The following is an 18538-nucleotide window of genomic DNA, read 5'->3' as shown; positions in this document are numbered from 1 at the left end:
GCCCACACATTTTCTATAGGGTTGAGGTCAGGGCTTTGTGATGGCCACTCCAATACCTTGACTTTGTTGTCCTAAAGACATTTTGCCACAACTTTGGAAGTATGCTATGGGTCATTGTCCATTTGGAAGACCCATTTGCGACCAAGCTTTAACTTCCTGACTGATGTCTTGAGCTGTTGCTTCAATATATCCACATCATTTTCCTGCCTTGTGATGCCATCTATTTTGTGAAGTTCACCTGTCCCTCCTGCAGCAAAGCACCCCCACAACATGATGCTGCCACCCCTGTGCTTCATGGTTGGGATGGTGTTCTTTGGCTTGCAAGCCTCCCCCTTTTTCCTCCAAACATAACGATGATCATTATGGCCAAGCAGTTCTATTTTTGTTTCATCAGACCAGAGGACATTTCTCCAAAACGTACAGTCTTTGTCCCCATGTGCCGTAGTCTGGCTTTTTTATGGTGGTTTTGGAGCAGTGGCCTCTTCCTTGCTGAGCGGCCTTTCAGGTTATGTCGATATAGGACTCGTTTTACTGTGGATATAGATACTTTTGTACCCGTTTCCTCCAGCATCTTCACAAGGTGCTTTGCTGTTGTTCTGGGATTGATTTGCACTTTTCGCACCAAAGTACGTTCATCTCAAGGAGACAGAACGTGTCTCCTTCCTGAGCGGTATGAAGGCTGCGTGGTCCCACGGTGTTTATACTTGCGTACTGTTGTTTGTACAGATGAACGTGGTACCTTCAAGATTTTGGAAATTGCTCCAAAGGATGAACCAGACTTGTGGACGTCCACAATTATTTTTCTGAGGTCTTGGCTGATGTATTTTGATTTTCCCATGATGTCTAGCAAAGAGGCACTGAGTTTGAAGGTAGGCCTTGAAATACATCCACAGGTGCACCTCCAATTAACTAAAATTATGTCAATCAGAAGCTTCAAAAGCCATGACATCATTTTCTGGAATTTTCCAAGCTGTTTAAAGGAACAGTCAACTTAGTGTATGTAAACTGCTGACCCACTGGAATTGGGATACGGTGAATTGTAAGTGAAATAATCTGTCTGTAAACAATTGTTGGAAAAATGACATGCACAAAGTAGATGTCCTAACCGACTTGCCAAAACTATAGTTTGTTAACAAGAAATTTGTGGATTGGTTGAAAAATGAGTTTTAATGACTCCAACCTAAGTGCATGTAAACTTCCGACTTCAACTGTACATACTGTGGCGTACAGCAGGTCAGCCATCAGGGGGAGACTCGTCGAGGCCTGGTGACAGACGGATTATACATCACGAGGTGATGGCTCCATCTGATGGACGTGCCAGGTCTTGACGGGCTCTCTGGCCAGGAAGGCCCACAAGGGAAGTGTGGGAAGAAAGGACTCCCGTATAGTTGGGGACGGTTGCAGAGGTATGTGGAGGGAGTTCAGATTTTGTGCCCGACAGGATACAGCAAGACCCGGAGCCCAGAAGATGGTATCCCGGAGAAGGTCTCATGGGGGAGACCTATCCTTTTTTTATTATTTTTATTATTTAAATAAACACCCTTGAAACCGAGCTAATGTCTGATCTCTGTCTGATCTGTGTAAAAGTCTTGACCAAACCCCCTGGTCTGCCACAATACATTCAGTGCATTTGTAAAGTTATCAGACCCCTTGACTTTTCCACATTTTGTTACGTTACAGTCTTATTCTAAAATTGATGAAATAGTTGTTTTTTTTCTTCACATAAATTGACGCACAATACCCCATAATGACAAAGCAACACGTTTTTTAGAGAGTTTTGCAACAACAACAAAAAAACTGAAAGTAGCATTTACATAAGCATCAGAACCCTTTACTCAGTACTTTGTTGAAGCACCTTTGGCAGCGATTACAGCCTCGAGTCTTCTTGGGTATGATGCTACAAGCTTGGCACACCTGTATTTGGGGAGTTTTTCCCATTTCATTTCTGCAGATCCTCTCAAGCTCTGTCAGTTTGGATGAGGAGCATCACTGCACAGCTATTTTCAAGTCTCTCCAGACATGTTCGATCGTGTTCAAGTCAGGGCTCTGGCTGGGCCACTCAAGGACATTCAGAAACTTGTCCCAAAGCCACTCCTGCGTTGTCTTGGCTGTGTGCATAAGGTTGTTGTCCTGTTGGAAGGTGAACCTTCCAGGATATCTCTGTACTTCACTCTGTTCATCTTTCCCTCGATCCTGACTAGTTTCCCAGTCCCTGCCCCTTAAAAACATCCCCACAGCATGATGCTGCCACCACCATGCTTCACCGTAGGGATGGTGCCAGGTTTCCTCCAGACATGACACTTGGCTTTCAGGCCAAAGAGTTCAATCTTGGTTTCGTCAGACCAGAGAATCTTGTTTCTCATGGTCTGAGAGTCCTTCAGGGGCCTTTTGGCAAACTCCAAGCATGCTGTCATGTTACTGCGGAGTGGCTTCCGTCTGGCTACTCTACCATAAAGCCCTGATTGGTGGAGTGCTGCAGAGATGGTTGTCCTTTTGGAAGGTTCTCCCATCTCCACAGAGGAACTCTGGAGCTCTGTCTGAGTGACCATCGGGTTCTTGGTCACCTCCCTGACCAAGGCACTTCTCACCCAATTGGTCACTTTAGCTGGACGGCCAGCTCTTGGCTGGAGTCTTGGTGGTTCCAAACATCTTCCATTTAACAATGATGGAGGCCACTGTGTTCTTGGGGACCTTCAATGCTGCACACAGTTCTGTGCCTCGAGACAATCTCGGAGCTCTACGGACAATTCCATGTCCAATCAATTGAATTTACCACAGGTGGACTCCAATGAAGTTGTAGAAACATCCCAAGGATGATCAATGGAAACAGGATACACCGGAGCAAAATTTCGAGTCTCATTGCAAAGGGTCTGAATGCTTACGTAAATAAGGTATTTCTGTTATTACATTTTTATACATTTGCAAACATACACACGTGTATACACACGTGTATACACATGTGCACACTCACTCACTCACTCCCTGACTCACTCCCTGACTCACTCACTCACGTTCTCACTACCGGTCAAAGGTTTTAGAACACCTACTCATTCAAGTTTTTTTTTAATTGTTACTATTTTATACATTGTAGAATAATAGTGAAGAAATCAGTACTATGAAATGACACATGGAATCATGTAGTTACAAAAAAAGTGTTAAACATTCTTCAAATAGCCAACCTTTGCCTTGATGACAGCATTGCACACTCTTGCCATTCTCTCAACCAGCTTCACCTGGAATGCTTTTCCAACAGTCTTGAAGGAGTTCTCACATGATGAGCACTTGTTGGCTGCTTTTCCTTCACTCTGCGGTCCGACTCATCCCAAACCATCTCAATGTGGTTGAGGTCGGGGGATTGTGGAGACCAGGTCATTTGATGCAGCACTCCAATACTCTCCTTGGTCAAATAGCCCTTACACAGCCTGGAGGTGTGTTGGGTCATTGTCCTTTTGAAAAACAAATTATAGTCCCACTAAGCCCAAACCAGATGGGATGGCGTATCGCTGCAGAATGCTGTGGTAGCCATGCTGGTTAAGTGTGCCTTGAATTCTAAGTAAATCACAGACAGTGTCACCAGCAAAGCACCACCACACCATAACACCTCTTCCTCCATGCTTTATGGTGGGAAATACACATGCGGACATCATCCGTTCACCCACACTGTCTCTCACAAAGACATGGCGGTTGGAACCAAAAGTCTCCCATTTGAACTCCAGACCAAAGGACAAATGTCTACTGGTCTAATGTCCATTGCTCTTCTATTCTCTTCTTCTTATTGGTGTCCTTTAGTAGTGGTTTCTTTGCAGCAATTTGACCATGAATGCCTGCTTCACACAGTCTCCTCTGAGCAGTTGATGTGTCTGTTACTTGACATGTGTGAAGCATTTATTTGGGCTGCAATTTCTGAGGCTGGAAACTAATGAAATTATCCTCTGTAGCAGAGGTAACTCTGGGTCTTCCATTCATGTGGCTGTCCTCATGACAGACAGTTTCATCATAGCGCTTGAAGGTTATTGCAACTGCACTTGAAGAAATGTTCAAAGTTCTTGAAATTTTCCGCATTGACTGACCTTCATGTCTTAAAGTAATGATGGACTGTCATTTCTCTGTGCTTATTTGAGCTGTTCTTGCCATAATATGTACTTGGTCTTTTACCAAATAGGGCTATCTTCTGTATACCACCCCTACCTTGTCACAACACAACTGATTGGCTCAAACACATTAAGGGAAGAAATTCCACAAATTAACTTTTAAGAAGGCACATCTGTTAATAGAACTGTATTCCAGGTGACTACCTCATGAAGCTGGTTGAGAGAATGCCAAGAGTGTGCAAAACTGTCATCAAGTCAAAGGGTTGCTATTTGAAGAATCTCAAATATAAAATATATTTTATTTGTTTAACACTTTTTCGGTTACTACATGATTCCATATGTATTATTTCATAGTTTTGATGTCTTCACTATTATTCTACAATGTAGAAATTAGTGAAAATAAATAAAAGTCCTTGAATGAGTAGGTGTCCAAACTTTTGACTGGTACTGTGTATATGTACACATACAGTTGAAGTCGGAAGTTTACATACACTTAGGTTGGTGTCATTAAAATTTGTTTTTCAACCACTCCACACATTTCTTATTAACAAACTATAGTTTTGGCAAGTCGGTTAGGACATCTACTTTGTGCATGACACAAGTCATTTTTCCAACAATTGTTTAGTCAGATTATTTCACTTATAATTCACTGTATCACAATTCCAGTGGGTCAGCAGTTTACATACACTAAGTTGACTGTGCCTTTAAACAACTTGGAAAATTCCAGAAAATTATGTCATGGCTTTTGAAGCTTCTGATAGGCTAATTGACATCATTTTAGTTAATTGGAGGTGCACCTGTGGATGTATTTCAAGGCCTACTTTCATACTCAGTGCCTCTTTGCTAGACATCATGGGAAAATCCAAATAAATCAGCCAAGACCTCAGAAAAATAATTGTAGAAGTCCACAAGTCTGGTTCATCCTTTGGAGCAATTTCCAAAATCTTGAAGGTACCACGTTCATCTGTACAAATAATAGTACGCAAGTATAAACACCGTGGGACCACGCAGCCGTCATACCGCTCAGGAAGGAGACACATTCTGTCTCCTAGAGATGAACGTACTTATTCAATCATTGATGGCATCATGAGGCAGGAAAATTATGTGGATATATTGAAGCAACATCTCAAGACATCAGTCAGGAAGTTAAAGCTTGGTCGTAAATCGGTCTTCCAAATGGACAATGACCCCAAGCATACTTCCAAAGTTGTGGAAAAATGGCTTAAGGACAACAAAGTCAAGGTATTGGAGCGGCCATCACAAAGCCCTGACCTCAATCCTATAGAAAATTGTGGGCAGAACTGAAAAGCGTGTGCGAGCAAGGAGGCCTACAAACCTGACTCAGTTACACCAGCTCTGTCAGGAGGAATAGGCCAAAATTCACCTAACTTATTGTGGGAAGCTTGTGGAAGACTCCCAGACACGCTTGACCCAAGTTAAACAATTTAAAGGCAATGCTACCAGGGACTTTTTACTAGGATTAAATGTCAGGAATTGTGAAAAACTGAGTTTAAATGAATTTGGCTAAGGTGTATGTAAACTTCTGACTTCAACTGTACATGCATACACACACACACACACACACACACACACACACACACACACATTAAAATACAAAAACAGTCATGGTAAGCACAAATAAAACATGACAAATTACCCTAAAAAACGGTTATATTCCTCCACAAATAAGTCCCCAATCAATACTTTAAAGTACTTTTTCAGGAAAGAGTGGTATGCACGCAGTAGGCAAGCAGGCTGCGCACTGGCAGCTCAAGATTATTTGATTGACAGTTCTGGTCACCTAGTGATTAGTCCCACTTTAGAAGCAGCATTCCTTGACAGACAAGTAAAATTACCCTTCAGTGGCGCTTTGAAACTATCTCCAGAGAAGGTTTTGTGTCTGCATTTATTAAAAAACCGTAGTGTAACCTTACATGCTGACTAGACCGGACGCGTCGCGTGTGCGAGAGTTACAAAATAAACGTACACATACATGTTATTCAATCATTGCACCCACACTGCTTGGGAGCGTGTGGGTGCAGAAGTTGGTTCTATTTGTGACGCTCAACAAGTCCTGCCTCTCCCATCTCCTCATTTGTTTTTAGGAGCATATACCCATGTGGGTGATTTGAAAGATGAACTGAGGTCCAGAATCCAGTCGGTTGTGGTAATACACCTTAAAGTTGGTTGCCAACCGCCATATAAAGTCAGAAGAAGCCTGAAGGAAGGAGGAGAAATTACTAGAAACAAATTCAGTTTACCCTTTTGTCTGTAGATTAATTGTCAGAGTAGAGGACCTTGTGCATTTTAGGTAAAATAACAACCCAATGTTTACATCCCAGAACAAATTAACTAGCAACAGCAAGCTAGCTAACTAAATTTCCCAAAATGTTTAATGCTTTTCGACCTGTCCCCACAATAATATAATTGGTTCGGAGTTTGTTTTGATATTTCAACCTGCGTTTCCTAATCATGTCTGGTGTGGGGGGACAAAATCAACATGCGCCCGATGGGGTCTGGTCAGCATGTTACAGACAAACGAACATGCTGTAGCCGAGGCGCTTTCAAGGGTATATGACTGTAGTAGATAGAACTTCATTGCCCGGCCCTAGCAGTCATACATACGTAATAGGACCATTATTCTGCATTGTAAATTGACGTGGAATTTAATGATTTTTTGTTAGCGCTTTAACGGAAAATGGCTTTTTAAATGTTAAGCAAAATGTTTCATTTGTCACATCCCTAATGGTGAGTATTACATACACATACACACCAGAGTACAATGGTGAGCATTACAGTTTCTGTCCTCGTTGCAGGTCCCAAGCTGTTTAAGGAGTGTGTTTCCAAGTCCAACAAGCCGATAATCCACAATGCCATCACCCACTGCTGCCTGGCTGGCAAGGTCAACGAAGCCCAGAAGAACACCATCCTCGAGGTCAGTCCATCCATAGTATGGTAGTACTAGAAGGCCTCCATGATTTTACTATAGCCAAAAATATCAATGCAACATGTAAAGTGTTGGTCCCATGTTTCGGTGACCGAGTGGCGCAGCGCTCTAAGGCACTGTATTGCAGTGCTAGAGGCATCACGACAGACCCGGGTTCGATCCCGGGCTGTATCACAACTGGCCATGGTCGGGAGTCCCATAGGGCGGTGCACAATTGGCCCAGCGTCGTCCAGGTTTGGCCAGGGTAGGCCGTCATTGTAAATACGAATTTATTCTTAACTGACTTGCCTAGTTAAGTAAAGGTTAAATAAATTAAAAAATGAGCTGAAATAAAATATCCCAGAAATGTTCCATAAGCACAAATTTGTTTACATCCCTGTTAGTGTGCATTTCTCCTTTGCCAAGATAATCCATCCACCTGACAGGTGTGGCATATCAAGAAGCTGATTAAACAGCATTATCATTACACAGGAGCACCTTGTGCTGGGGACAATAAAAAGCCACTCTAAATTGTGCAGTTTTGTCACACAACGCAATGCCACAGATGTCTCAAGTTTTGAGGGAGTGTGCAATTGGCTTGCGACTGCAGGAATGTCCACCAGAGCTGTTGTCAGAGAATTTAATGTTCATTTCTCGACCATAATCCGCCTCCAACGTTGTTTTGGAGAATTTGGCAGTACGTCCAACCGAACTCACAACCGCAGACCACGCGTAACCACGCCAGCCCAGGACTTCCACATCCGGGTTCTTCACCTGAGGAATCATCTGGCACCACCCACCCGGACAGCTGATGAAACTGTGGGTTTGCACAACTGAAGAATTTCTGCACAAACTGTCAGAATGCATAGTGCCAACTGTAAAGTTAGTTTTTTCATGGTTCAGGCTAGGCCACTTAGTTCCAGGGTAAGGAAATTTTTACGTTACAGCATGTAATGACTTTCTAGACGATTCTGTGCTACCAACTTTGTGACAATAATTTGGGGAAGGCCCTTTCCTGTTTCCGCATGACAATGCCCTTGTGCACAAAGCGAGGTCTGTACAGAAATGTTTTTTCAAGATCGGTGTGGAAGAACTTGACTGGCCTGAACTTGACCTCAACCCCATGGAACACCTTTGGGATAAATTGAAACGCCGACTGCGAGCCAGGCCTAATCGCCCAACATCAGTGCCCGACCTCAATAATGTGGCTGAATGGAAGCAAGTCCCCGCAGCAATGTTCCAACATCTAGTGGAAAGCCTTCCCAGAAGAGTGGAGGCTGTTATAGCAGCAAAGGGGGGACCAACTCCATATTAATGCCCATGATTTTGGAATGAGAATGTTTGACGAGCATATGTCCACATACTTTTGGTCACTCTGCACAAACTGTCAGAAACCGTCTCAGGGAAGCTCATACACGTGCTCGTCGTCCTCACCAGGGTCTTGACCTGACTGCATCATAACCGACTTCAGTGGGCAAATGCTGACCTTCGATGGCCACTGGCACTCTGGAGAAGTGTGCTCTTCACGGATGAATCCCTGTTTCAACTGTACTGGGCAGATGGCGTCGTGTGGACGAGATGTTTGCTGATGTCAGCTTTGTGAACAGAGTCCCCTATGGTGGCGGTGGGGTTATGATATGGGAAGGCATAAGCTGCAGACAACTAACACAATTGCATTTTATCGTGACGAGATCCTGAGGCCCATTGTGAGGCCCAGTTCTTTTAAGGTATCTGTGATCAACAGATGCATATCTGTATTCCCAGTCATGAGAAATCCTTATGCCCTAATCTATGGAATTTATTTCAATTGGCTGATTTCCGTATATGAACTGTAACTCAGTAAAAATTGTTGCATTTATATTTTGTTCAGTGCAGAAGGCCTCTGCAATTTCAGTATAGACAATTAATTTTCCTCATTACCTCTGAAAATTATTTGAGGTGAGTCAATAGTATTGTAGTTCTAGGAGTCTGTGATTTTACTATAGCCAATGAAATTTCCTCATTACTAGTGTCATTAAGTTATATACAGTAAAAGAGAAAACAATCTGAGTCAATAAAAACATCAGAATGTTTGGCCTAAATGTTTTGAGAAAAATGTATTTTAGAAAGATCAGCTTGAAATTGACATGGTATAATTGATTCAACAACCAATTTGTTCAAGTATGAACCAGAACATCAATAGACCAGTTATTTCTCAGTGTTTATACAGCTAACTTGGTTATCCTGTTTTGTTATATATCCCTCTGATTCCCACTGTATAGTAGAGTTTGATGTTCTTTTTCCCATGGTTACTAATGGTTGTTTCTTCCATCTGTCTGTCCAATGCCAGGAGCTGGAGAGGTGTGAGGCCAACCACCTGATGATTCTGTTCAGGGACGGTAGTTGCCAGTTCCGAGCCATCTACTCCTTCTCCCCCGACACAGAGGAGATTGTCAAGTTCACCGGCACGGGGCCACGCAGCATTAGCCGCAAGATGATCGACAAGCTCTACAAGTACAGCTCCGACCGCAAGCAGTTCAACTGCATCCCCGCCAAGACCGTGTCAGTCAGCGTGGATGCCCTGACCATACACAACCACCTGTGGCAGATCAAGAGGCCCAGCGGATCTTCTAGGAAGAAGTGAGGAAGGGAAGAAGAGGAGGATGAGAAGGCACTCCATAGGCATTCATTCTACGATTGGGCAGGACCCAGTAGCTCGGATATCACCCTTCTGTGGGTTTGGCCTGTTGATGACGGGGGATTGGTCTATTGCTGTGTGTGTGTGTAGCCTTCGGATTGGTGTAAATGGCGGTCTCCATGGAGATGGACGTGAGAATTTTTAACACCTTCCAACTAACTGAATGAGTCTTTTAAAGATTAGCAATGTTTTTGTTTTTTCTCAAGGCAGTTTTCTGCATGTGACACTTTTTATGCTAACTGAGGAATAGCCTTTAGTTTAGCACTGAACACACTTCTATACAGTACTTTACCCTTATGTAGTGGATCGAAAAGACAAAACTACAAAGTAATACTGAAACTACAGACTACTGAAATAAGTGCAAATAGAGGCAGCACTGAAAGTACAGACGCTACAGACTTATAATAATAGAAACCACAGCCATTGTCAAAATTGTTTGAAAGTGTTTGTTCTAGTCGGGCAAAATCCTGCTGCTGTGACCCCTCTGATCTCCTTCAAAAGGCTATTTATTCAATAATACTAGTATGGGCTATTAAGTTATTTTACCATGAATAAACTTTACTTAACATTTTTTGTAAGTATGAAAAATGAGAAAGATATGGTCAAGTCTTGTTTTTGTGTGTGTTTTTGCAGATGTTTGTGGAAAGGGGGGTTGGGAATGCACGGCTGTGTGTCTCTGAATGCGTTTACTCGTTAAACGATGCTTTAACAAAGGTTTTATCATTGAATGGAACAAGCTCCACCACTGTTTAATTCAGTTAGAAGATGAATGCTCTTGTCCCAGGAGAAGGGAGGCTCATAATTTCCTCAGTGTTAGTGTTAGTGGGGAGCTGGTGATTAGTATTTCCTCGGTTCCAAACGAGCACGCTTTGGGTTTCAGTGTATTGCACTCTATCTACAGTATGTTACAGCAGAATACTGGCCCACGATCAATGGTACTCATGAAGATTGCTCAGCTCACTCTTACCACCAGAGAGACACCAAGGTCTTGGTCCTGCTGCTTTTCACTAAAACACTGGAACCTGATCTGAAGTAACTGACTAGTTTCAGGATTTTTTTCTGGCAGTGTGATCTGACCAGGACAACGAAAACAACTATTGGCTCTACTTGCAGCCTATACCATGAGCCAGGATTTTTCCCTAGTCACATGGTCAGGGAAAACTCCTGGCCCCATTCATGACCTAAACCTGCTATCTGTGAGCACTAAGAGCAGCTCTACCATGAATGAATATGCCTCAAGTTCATTCAAGTCAAGGGAAACTGGACAATACTTGATATTATTTGCTGCATTTTGTACATTTGAGTAGTGGTTATGTATATACTGTACCACCTTATGTTTACTAAAAGTTGGCGCAATTGAATTTTTCATTACTGGCTTTAAAGATTGTATTTGTTTCTTTAATATATTCTACTATATATTTATTTTGAAAAACACTAGTGTAATAAATAATACTGGTAAACTAACAATGGTTCCTTTGCTTTGTTGCCCATGATTTCATTTAATTCATTAATATTTATTTGTATTGTGGTTTTTTTCAGCTGTTGATCATAATGGATTGCATTGCTTCTAAACTGGATTAAGATCTTGACTTATCATGCCATTATCTCATCATGGGGGATAGAGTTCAAGCAGAGCATTGGAAAAGTCACATACAAATAGCACTACGGTCTGAAGTGTAGCCTATGATTTAAGCATGCTTTTGGCTTTTTATTTGGAAAACTAGGTGGACACTATCTTTATTTTATGAAATGTCTTTATAAACATACCATATTTTTGGAGAACTAAATATAGTCCTGCTTATTCAAGTCTGACTTCTTTCTGAATGAGCTGAGTAGCGCATCTAGTCTGCGTCGTTTATACCTGTTGACATGCTTGAGCGTAAGCAACGTCAGAGAATCTCTTCATCCCGTGCATTAAAACCCCCTAGAGTCGATGCCCCCGCTGAAATCTAATTAGCATCATAATACAAAAGCATACAAATCTGTCAGTTTAAGCTAGAGAGAGGCTTTTTTGTTGCGTTTGATATGTCTCAATCCACCACATCCACCAATGTCAAATCAAATGTTACTTGTCACATGTGCCAAATTCAACAGGTGTAGACCTTACAGTGAAATGCTTACTTACAAGCCCTTAACCAACAATGCAGTTTTAAGAAAATACCCCCAAAAAAGTAAGAGATAAGAATAACAAATAATTAAAGAGCAGCAGTAAATAACAATAGCGGGGCTATATACAGGGGGTACCGGTACAGAGTCAATGTTCGGGGGCAATTGAGGTATGGTACATGTAGGTAGAGTTATTAAAGTGACTATGCATAGATAAGAGTAGCAGCAGCATGGGGGGGGGGGGGCAAATGTAAATAGTCTGGGTAGCCATTTGATTAGCTGTTCAGGAGTCTTATATCTTGGGGGTAGAAGCTGTCTAGAAGCCTTTTGGACCTAGACTTGGCGCTCCGGTATCGCTTGCCGTGCAGTAGCAGAGAGAACAGTCTATGACTAGGGTGGCTGGAGTCTTTGACAATTTTTAGGACCTTCCTCTGACACCGCCTGGTATAGAGGTCCTGGATGGCAGGAAGCTTGGCCCTGGTGATGTACTGGGCCGTAGGGCTGGAGTCTTATATCTTGGGGGTAGTAGTGCCTTGCGTTCGGAGGCCGAGCAGGTGCCATACTAGGCAGTGATGCAACCCGTCAGGATGCTCTCGATGGTGCAGCTGTAAAACCTTTTGAGGATCTGAGGACCCATGCCAAATCTTTTCAGAATCCTGGGAATAGGTTTTGTTGTGCCCTCTTAACAGCTGTCTTGGTGTGCTTGGACCATGTTGGTGATGTGGACGCCAAAGAACTTGAAGCTCTCAATCTGCTCCACTACAGCCCCGTCGATGAGAATGGGGGCGTGCTCGGTCTTCCTTTTCCTGTAGTCCACAATCATCTCCTTTGTCTTGATCACGTTGAGAGAGAGGTTGTTGTCCTTGCACCACACAGTCAGGTCTCTGACCTCCTCCCTGTCTCGTTGTCAGTGATGAGTCGCACTTCCGCATCTGCGGTGATATTTTTCAGAGAAGTTAGAAACCAATACACACAGGCTCAGTAGCCTTGGTTTCTCAAACGATTGCGTCGCCTGGTTCACCAACTACTTCTATGATAGAGTTCAGTGTGTCAAATCGGAGGGCCTGCTGTCCGGACCTCTGGCAGTCTCTATGGGGGTACCACAGGGTTCAATTCTTGGGCCAACTCTTTTCTCTGTATACATCAATGATGTCGCTCTTGCTGCTGGTGAATCTCTGATCCACCTCTACGCAGACGACACCATTCTGTATACTTCTGGCCCCTCTTTGGACACTGTGTTAACAACCCTCCAGACGAGCTTCAATGCCATACAACTCTCCTTCCGTGGTCTCCAACTGCTCCTAAATACAAGTAAAACTAAATGCATGCTCTTCAACCGATCGCTGCCTGCACCTGCCCGCCTGTCCAGCATCACTTCTCTGGACGGTTCTGACTTAGAATTTGTGGATAACTACAAATACCTAGGTGTCTGGTTAGACTGTAAACTCTCCTTCCAGACTCACATTTATTTGGGGGGCCGCACAGCCCTCCATGTGCTCGCCAGAAGTAGCCTGACTGCCATTAGGTACCGAGATGAGATCCTCAGACCCCTTGTGAGACCATATGCTGGTGCGGTTGGCCCTGGGTTCCTCCTAATGCAAGACAACGCTAGACCTCATGTGGCTGGAGTGTGTCAGCAGCTCCTGCAAGAGGAAGGCATTGATGCTATGGACTGGCCCGCCCGTTCCCCAGACCTGAATCCAATTGAGCACATCTGGGACGTCATGTCTCGCTCCATCCACCAATGCCACGTTGCACCACAGACTGTCCAGGAGTTGGCGGATGCTTTAGTCCAGGTCTGGGAGGAGATCCCTCAGGAGACCATCCGCCACCTCATCAGGAGCATGCCCAGGCGTTGTAGGGAGGTCATACAGGCACGTGTCGGCCACACACACTACTGAGCCTGATTTTGACTTGTTTTAAGGACATTACATCAAAGTTGGATCAGCCTGTAGTGTGGTTTTCCACTTTAATTTTGGGTTTGACTCCAAATCCAGACCTCCATGGGTTGATAAATTGGATTTCCATTGATTATTTTTGTGTGATTTTGTTGTCAGCACATTCAACTATGTAAAGAAAAAAGTATTTAATAAGATTATTTCATTCATTCAGATCTAGGATGTGTTATTTTAGTGTTCCCTTTATTTTTTTGGGCAGTATATATGAAATATCCCAAACAACCTTTTACATACTGTAAGTGAGCTAACATTTCCTCAGAGTGAATATTGGTAAACAAAGCTGGTGGCTTTTTAAGTCAAAATTGCTCATAATTCTGTGTTGATCGACAACTGTAACAATCACAACGCAACTCTCACCTTAGGCTTTTCATCCTTCTTGTTAGGGTCCTTGAGCTCCATGCAATGCCATCCACTATCATATCAACTTGCCTCAAGTGTAGCCCCTGTGCAAATCTGCAATATCGCAACAAAGAAATTAGCAAATTAGATCAATAGTATACGAGAATAGAAACCCAACTCTTTTAAACCACATTCTCTTCAGCCTGGAGATACCTGCTTGCCATACCTTGCTCCACTTCTGTACTAATCTATGCCATGGAACACTAACATGTAATTACTTAGCAGAGAGGCCCACACTCACCAGTACCTTGTATGGTTGTTATGCTTCATTTTATTGGGGGCTGAAAGAGCATGGACTTTCTGTTGGTGGCAGCTATTAACAAACAAAGTGGTCAAAATTATGAATTTTCTGACCTTGGCAAGTTTACCGCTAGCCCAACTATTAATAATCAATGAAGCATGCCATCCCAGTGTAAAAACATTTTTGTAAGCCTTTTTGGGTAATGCAGCCCCTGATTATGAACCATTTTTAAAAAATTTAATAATCCAAAACTTTGTGTCAAATTCATTAACCTACTGATGAAGAAATGTTACCTAATTCGTAAGTGGAACCCGAGAATGGTTAAACATTCAATCCTTCTGGATGGAGCAGGAGGGAGTCTGATGACGCCTCCTCTTGTTTTGATAAATCCTGCAAGGAAAAATGCACATTTAACTCAGACACAGGTGCGTGTTTCAAAGACCGACACTAAGTGATACTTGAATGGAAAGTAGGCTAAGTAATTCTATTACATTCAATTCCATTCTACCATGATTATCAATTAACCTTTTCAGTAGCAGTAGGAATACATCCACATTGTCCCTATGAAGATTTATTTTAAATTTTAATTTAAGTGTATTTCCACACGAGACAGGAGCAGTGTTAGCTCAAGACGATTTGGGACCCTAAGTGAGATTTGACTTCGGTGCCCCTGTCACGTCCTGACCAGCAGAGGGAGTGTTGTTTAGTATTGGTCAGGACGTGGCAGAGGTTGTGTGTTGTATGTAGTTTCTGTGTTAGTCTGTATGACTCCCGATCAGGAACAGCTGGATATCGTTGTTCCTGATTGGGAGTCATATATTAGGTGTGTGTTTTTCTTTTGGGGTTGTGGGTTGTTTTCGTTAGCACTGCTATTATTGTAAGTATAGCCTGTTAACCTGTCTTTAGTCGTTCTTGTTTATAGGTTTCCGTGTTTGCTTTATTCATTATCATTGAAAGATGAGTATTCACATCCCGCCTGCGATTTGGTCACTTCAACATTGCGACAGCCGTTACAGCCCCTCCTATAGAAGTTGAGGGTCATGCTTCCCTGGGACATTCAAGTCTTCTCATATCACTAACATTTGTCTTACCTCTCATTATTGAAGGTCAGCAACAAAGCCCTGGTGAGGTTCAATATGAGGAAGGGTTTCCAAATTGGGTGAAGTTCTCTACGGAGATTGGTGGTGATAGATGAATCCAAGAGGAAGGTATATAGCATTATCCATTTTGATGTAGTAACATTCATTATCTGGGCTTGGGAACTGAGAATTTGTTGATATATTTCACTTATGGTAATTTGTTATTAGTTAAATTACTCCACAGTAGATATAATGATATGGATGAAAAATAAAGGGATTGCCCATTTCATATACTGAATTATTTGATAAATACATATCTGCGCTCTTGGACACATCATCAGTGATGTTTCCTAGGATCATGTTTCAGGTCTTTCAACATGATACAACTTCACCTATCAGACCTTAGCTTGTGTCATAAGCTAGTTCCCATGGATTTACTGATCCCCTGCCATTCCAAGGTGTGACTGACCATTGGCCAACTCCTTGTTACAAAATAACAATATGCACTTGTTCCTATCTTTCGGTACAATCGTGGAAGGATGGGGTCAATGTGGAGAAGACAGGGTTGGGTGTTTGGGATGATGGAGGTCAAACACAAAAGATGGCGCCCAGTTCTTAAAACAGTGGAAAACCATTCACAGGTGACCTTAATCCCTATCATCAGACAACATGCTTGAAGAGGTTCTATCATTGAGTAAAGAAAATAAGGAGTACTCTCCACTCTTCAAAGACATCCGATTAGTATATCAGCTGTAAGATTTTCACTCTTAGCATGCACCCCTTAGAGGAAATGTTATGTCAAGACCATTCCAAGCTGTAAGATCAGACATTGTTTGTCACGTAAGTAGGGTCAATGTCATCTTTCAAAAAAGAGCCTACTGTGATAAACTATCCCGAGTTATAACCGATACCTTTCCATTTCCTTTCAATGTGAATAGAATATTGTTTGTTGCACAGTGCTTCAAGGACATTCAATTCCAAATATTTTGTGATTTTATATATATATATATATATGCACAATTTTTTTTTATTTTTTTATTTTTATTTTTTTTAAATAAAAATAAATATATATATATGGTTGTGGTTGCATTTGTGAAAACATGCCAAACACTTGCCAGAAGGAGCCGGGAGTAATTTAAATAGTGGTCAATACCGGCCCTTTAAATGCACACAACCCCTGCAAGCTCTATTTAGCCGAAAAACAACAATCTCAACTATGAATTTATATCAATCAATTCGATGTCTTTGGAACTACAATCCTACAGCAAATTAATGTTTCATTCTTTTGACAGGGTTATAAGCAGGCTTTGTTGCTATGAGTGTTTTTTGGGTCACTCCATGTAAAAATGTTTATCACATGAAACAGGAGACAATGGATTCCATTGCTTCCAACAGGCTATGCACCAACACTCAAGAAAGTGTATTACCGAACTTCACCTACTACAATCAAAAACACGTTGTAACATAGTAACTACATATTAATTACATGAGGAAATAAAATGCATTTCACTTTACATTAAGTTGCTTGTTCCTGTGTAGAAACATTGTAGTTATGATACTTTTCTTTAAAATGACATTGTAATAACACATTTTATACCCTGCAAAATGTTTAATAATATTGAAAGTATATAGTAATTACACTTCAAATATGCTGTAACAACATTTTTCCTACCTTGAGATGGATTTCCATTGATCACAACTACAAGTACTGTATTGGGTGTCTGCCTTTGTTGTAACATCGTAACTACATAGTAATACATGAATAATTCAATGTTTCACCTTAGATTAAATTGTTTGTTCCTGTGTAGAAACATTAATTACAATACTTTTATTTATAACATTGTAATAACTGAAATGTTTATATACCCTGCGAAATATTTAATATTGAAAGTACATAGTAATTACACTTAATGGTGCTGTAACAACATTTTTCCTAGATTTGAGATTCCCAGTGATCACAACTAGAACTATTATATTGCGTGTCTGCCTGAGTTGTAATATATAACTACATGAGTCATTCATGATGTGTTTTACTTTACATTTAGTTGCTTGTGTAGAAACATTGTAGTTACAATACTTTTTATTACATTGTTATAACTGACATTTTGAGATCCTGTGAAATATGTAATTGCTTTGAAAGTACAATAATTACACTTAGTTGCTGTAAAAACATTTATTCTACATTGAAGGGTATTTTCCCAATTGTAATAAGTTTTACCCTACTGTGTTTCACTTTATTTGAAGCTGCTTGCTCATGAGTATATTAACATTATATTATTTTGAACAACATTTCACTTACATTACACCTTTGAAGCCTGGGAAATAAAACCCAATACATAGTATTTACAAAAGCTATACCATTGTGTTTAACTTTATATTAAGTTGCTTGCTCCTGGGTAGGTACATTAGTTACATGCATATCCATTGTAAATACATTACTCTTACATTTAATTCAGTACGTCCTTTAAGCAAAATAATATGGAAATAAGATAATTGAGGCTGTAGTTAATGATAGGGTGTGCATTGTTACCACAGCTGACATAGTCCTAGCCTAGCTTATTTTGGTAGTAGAGACTTATGTAGTTACATGTAACAAGGTTACATATTAGGATGCATTGTTAACATGGTGCTACACAGGAGACTTCAAATGTGTAATTACAGAACATGTTAGTTACATTTGGAACAAGACATTTTGTAATTGCATGTGCATTCAGAAAGTATTCAGACTCCCTCCCTTTTTCCACATTTTATGTTACAGCCTTATTCTAAAACTGATAAAATATTTTTTCACTCATCAATTTACACACAATGAAAAGCGAAAACAGGTTTAGTTTTTTTGTGCAAATGTATTAAAAATAAAAAACATCCCTTATTTTTACAAGTATTCAGACCCTTTGCTATGAGACTTGAAATTGAGCTCAGGTGCATCCTGTTTCCATTGATCATCCTTTGTTTCTACAGCTTGATTGGAGTCCACCTGTGGTAAATTCAATTGATTGGATATGATTTGGAAAGGCACACACCTGTCTATATAAGGTCCCACAGTTGACAGTGCATGTCA

The 18538-nt window shown here is 41.4% G+C and overlaps 1 protein-coding gene across 1 annotated transcript in view; it reads left to right on the top strand.

Annotated features, from left to right (window-relative positions):
• The window catches only part of LOC106560554 (calmodulin-regulated spectrin-associated protein 1-B), a 166610-nt gene extending 155449 nt beyond the window's left edge, over positions 1–11161 (top strand). Inside the window, exons 17-18 of the mRNA XM_014123552.3 lie at positions 6908–7026; positions 9347–11161. Of these exons, the coding sequence (XP_013979027.1) occupies positions 6908–7026; positions 9347–9640 (413 nt within the window). The 3' untranslated portion in view covers positions 9641–11161. The remainder of the gene's footprint in view (positions 1–6907; positions 7027–9346) is intronic.
• Positions 11162–18538: the final 7377 nt, after the last annotated feature.

The sequence above is a fragment of the Salmo salar genome, chromosome 01, assembly GCF_965601325.2.
Source record: "Salmo salar chromosome 01, fSalSal1, whole genome shotgun sequence".
NCBI classification, from domain to species: domain Eukaryota; kingdom Metazoa; phylum Chordata; class Actinopteri; order Salmoniformes; family Salmonidae; genus Salmo; species Salmo salar.
The sequence above is the reverse complement of the archived record's forward strand: the minus strand, read 5'-3'. Positions and strand labels throughout refer to the sequence as shown.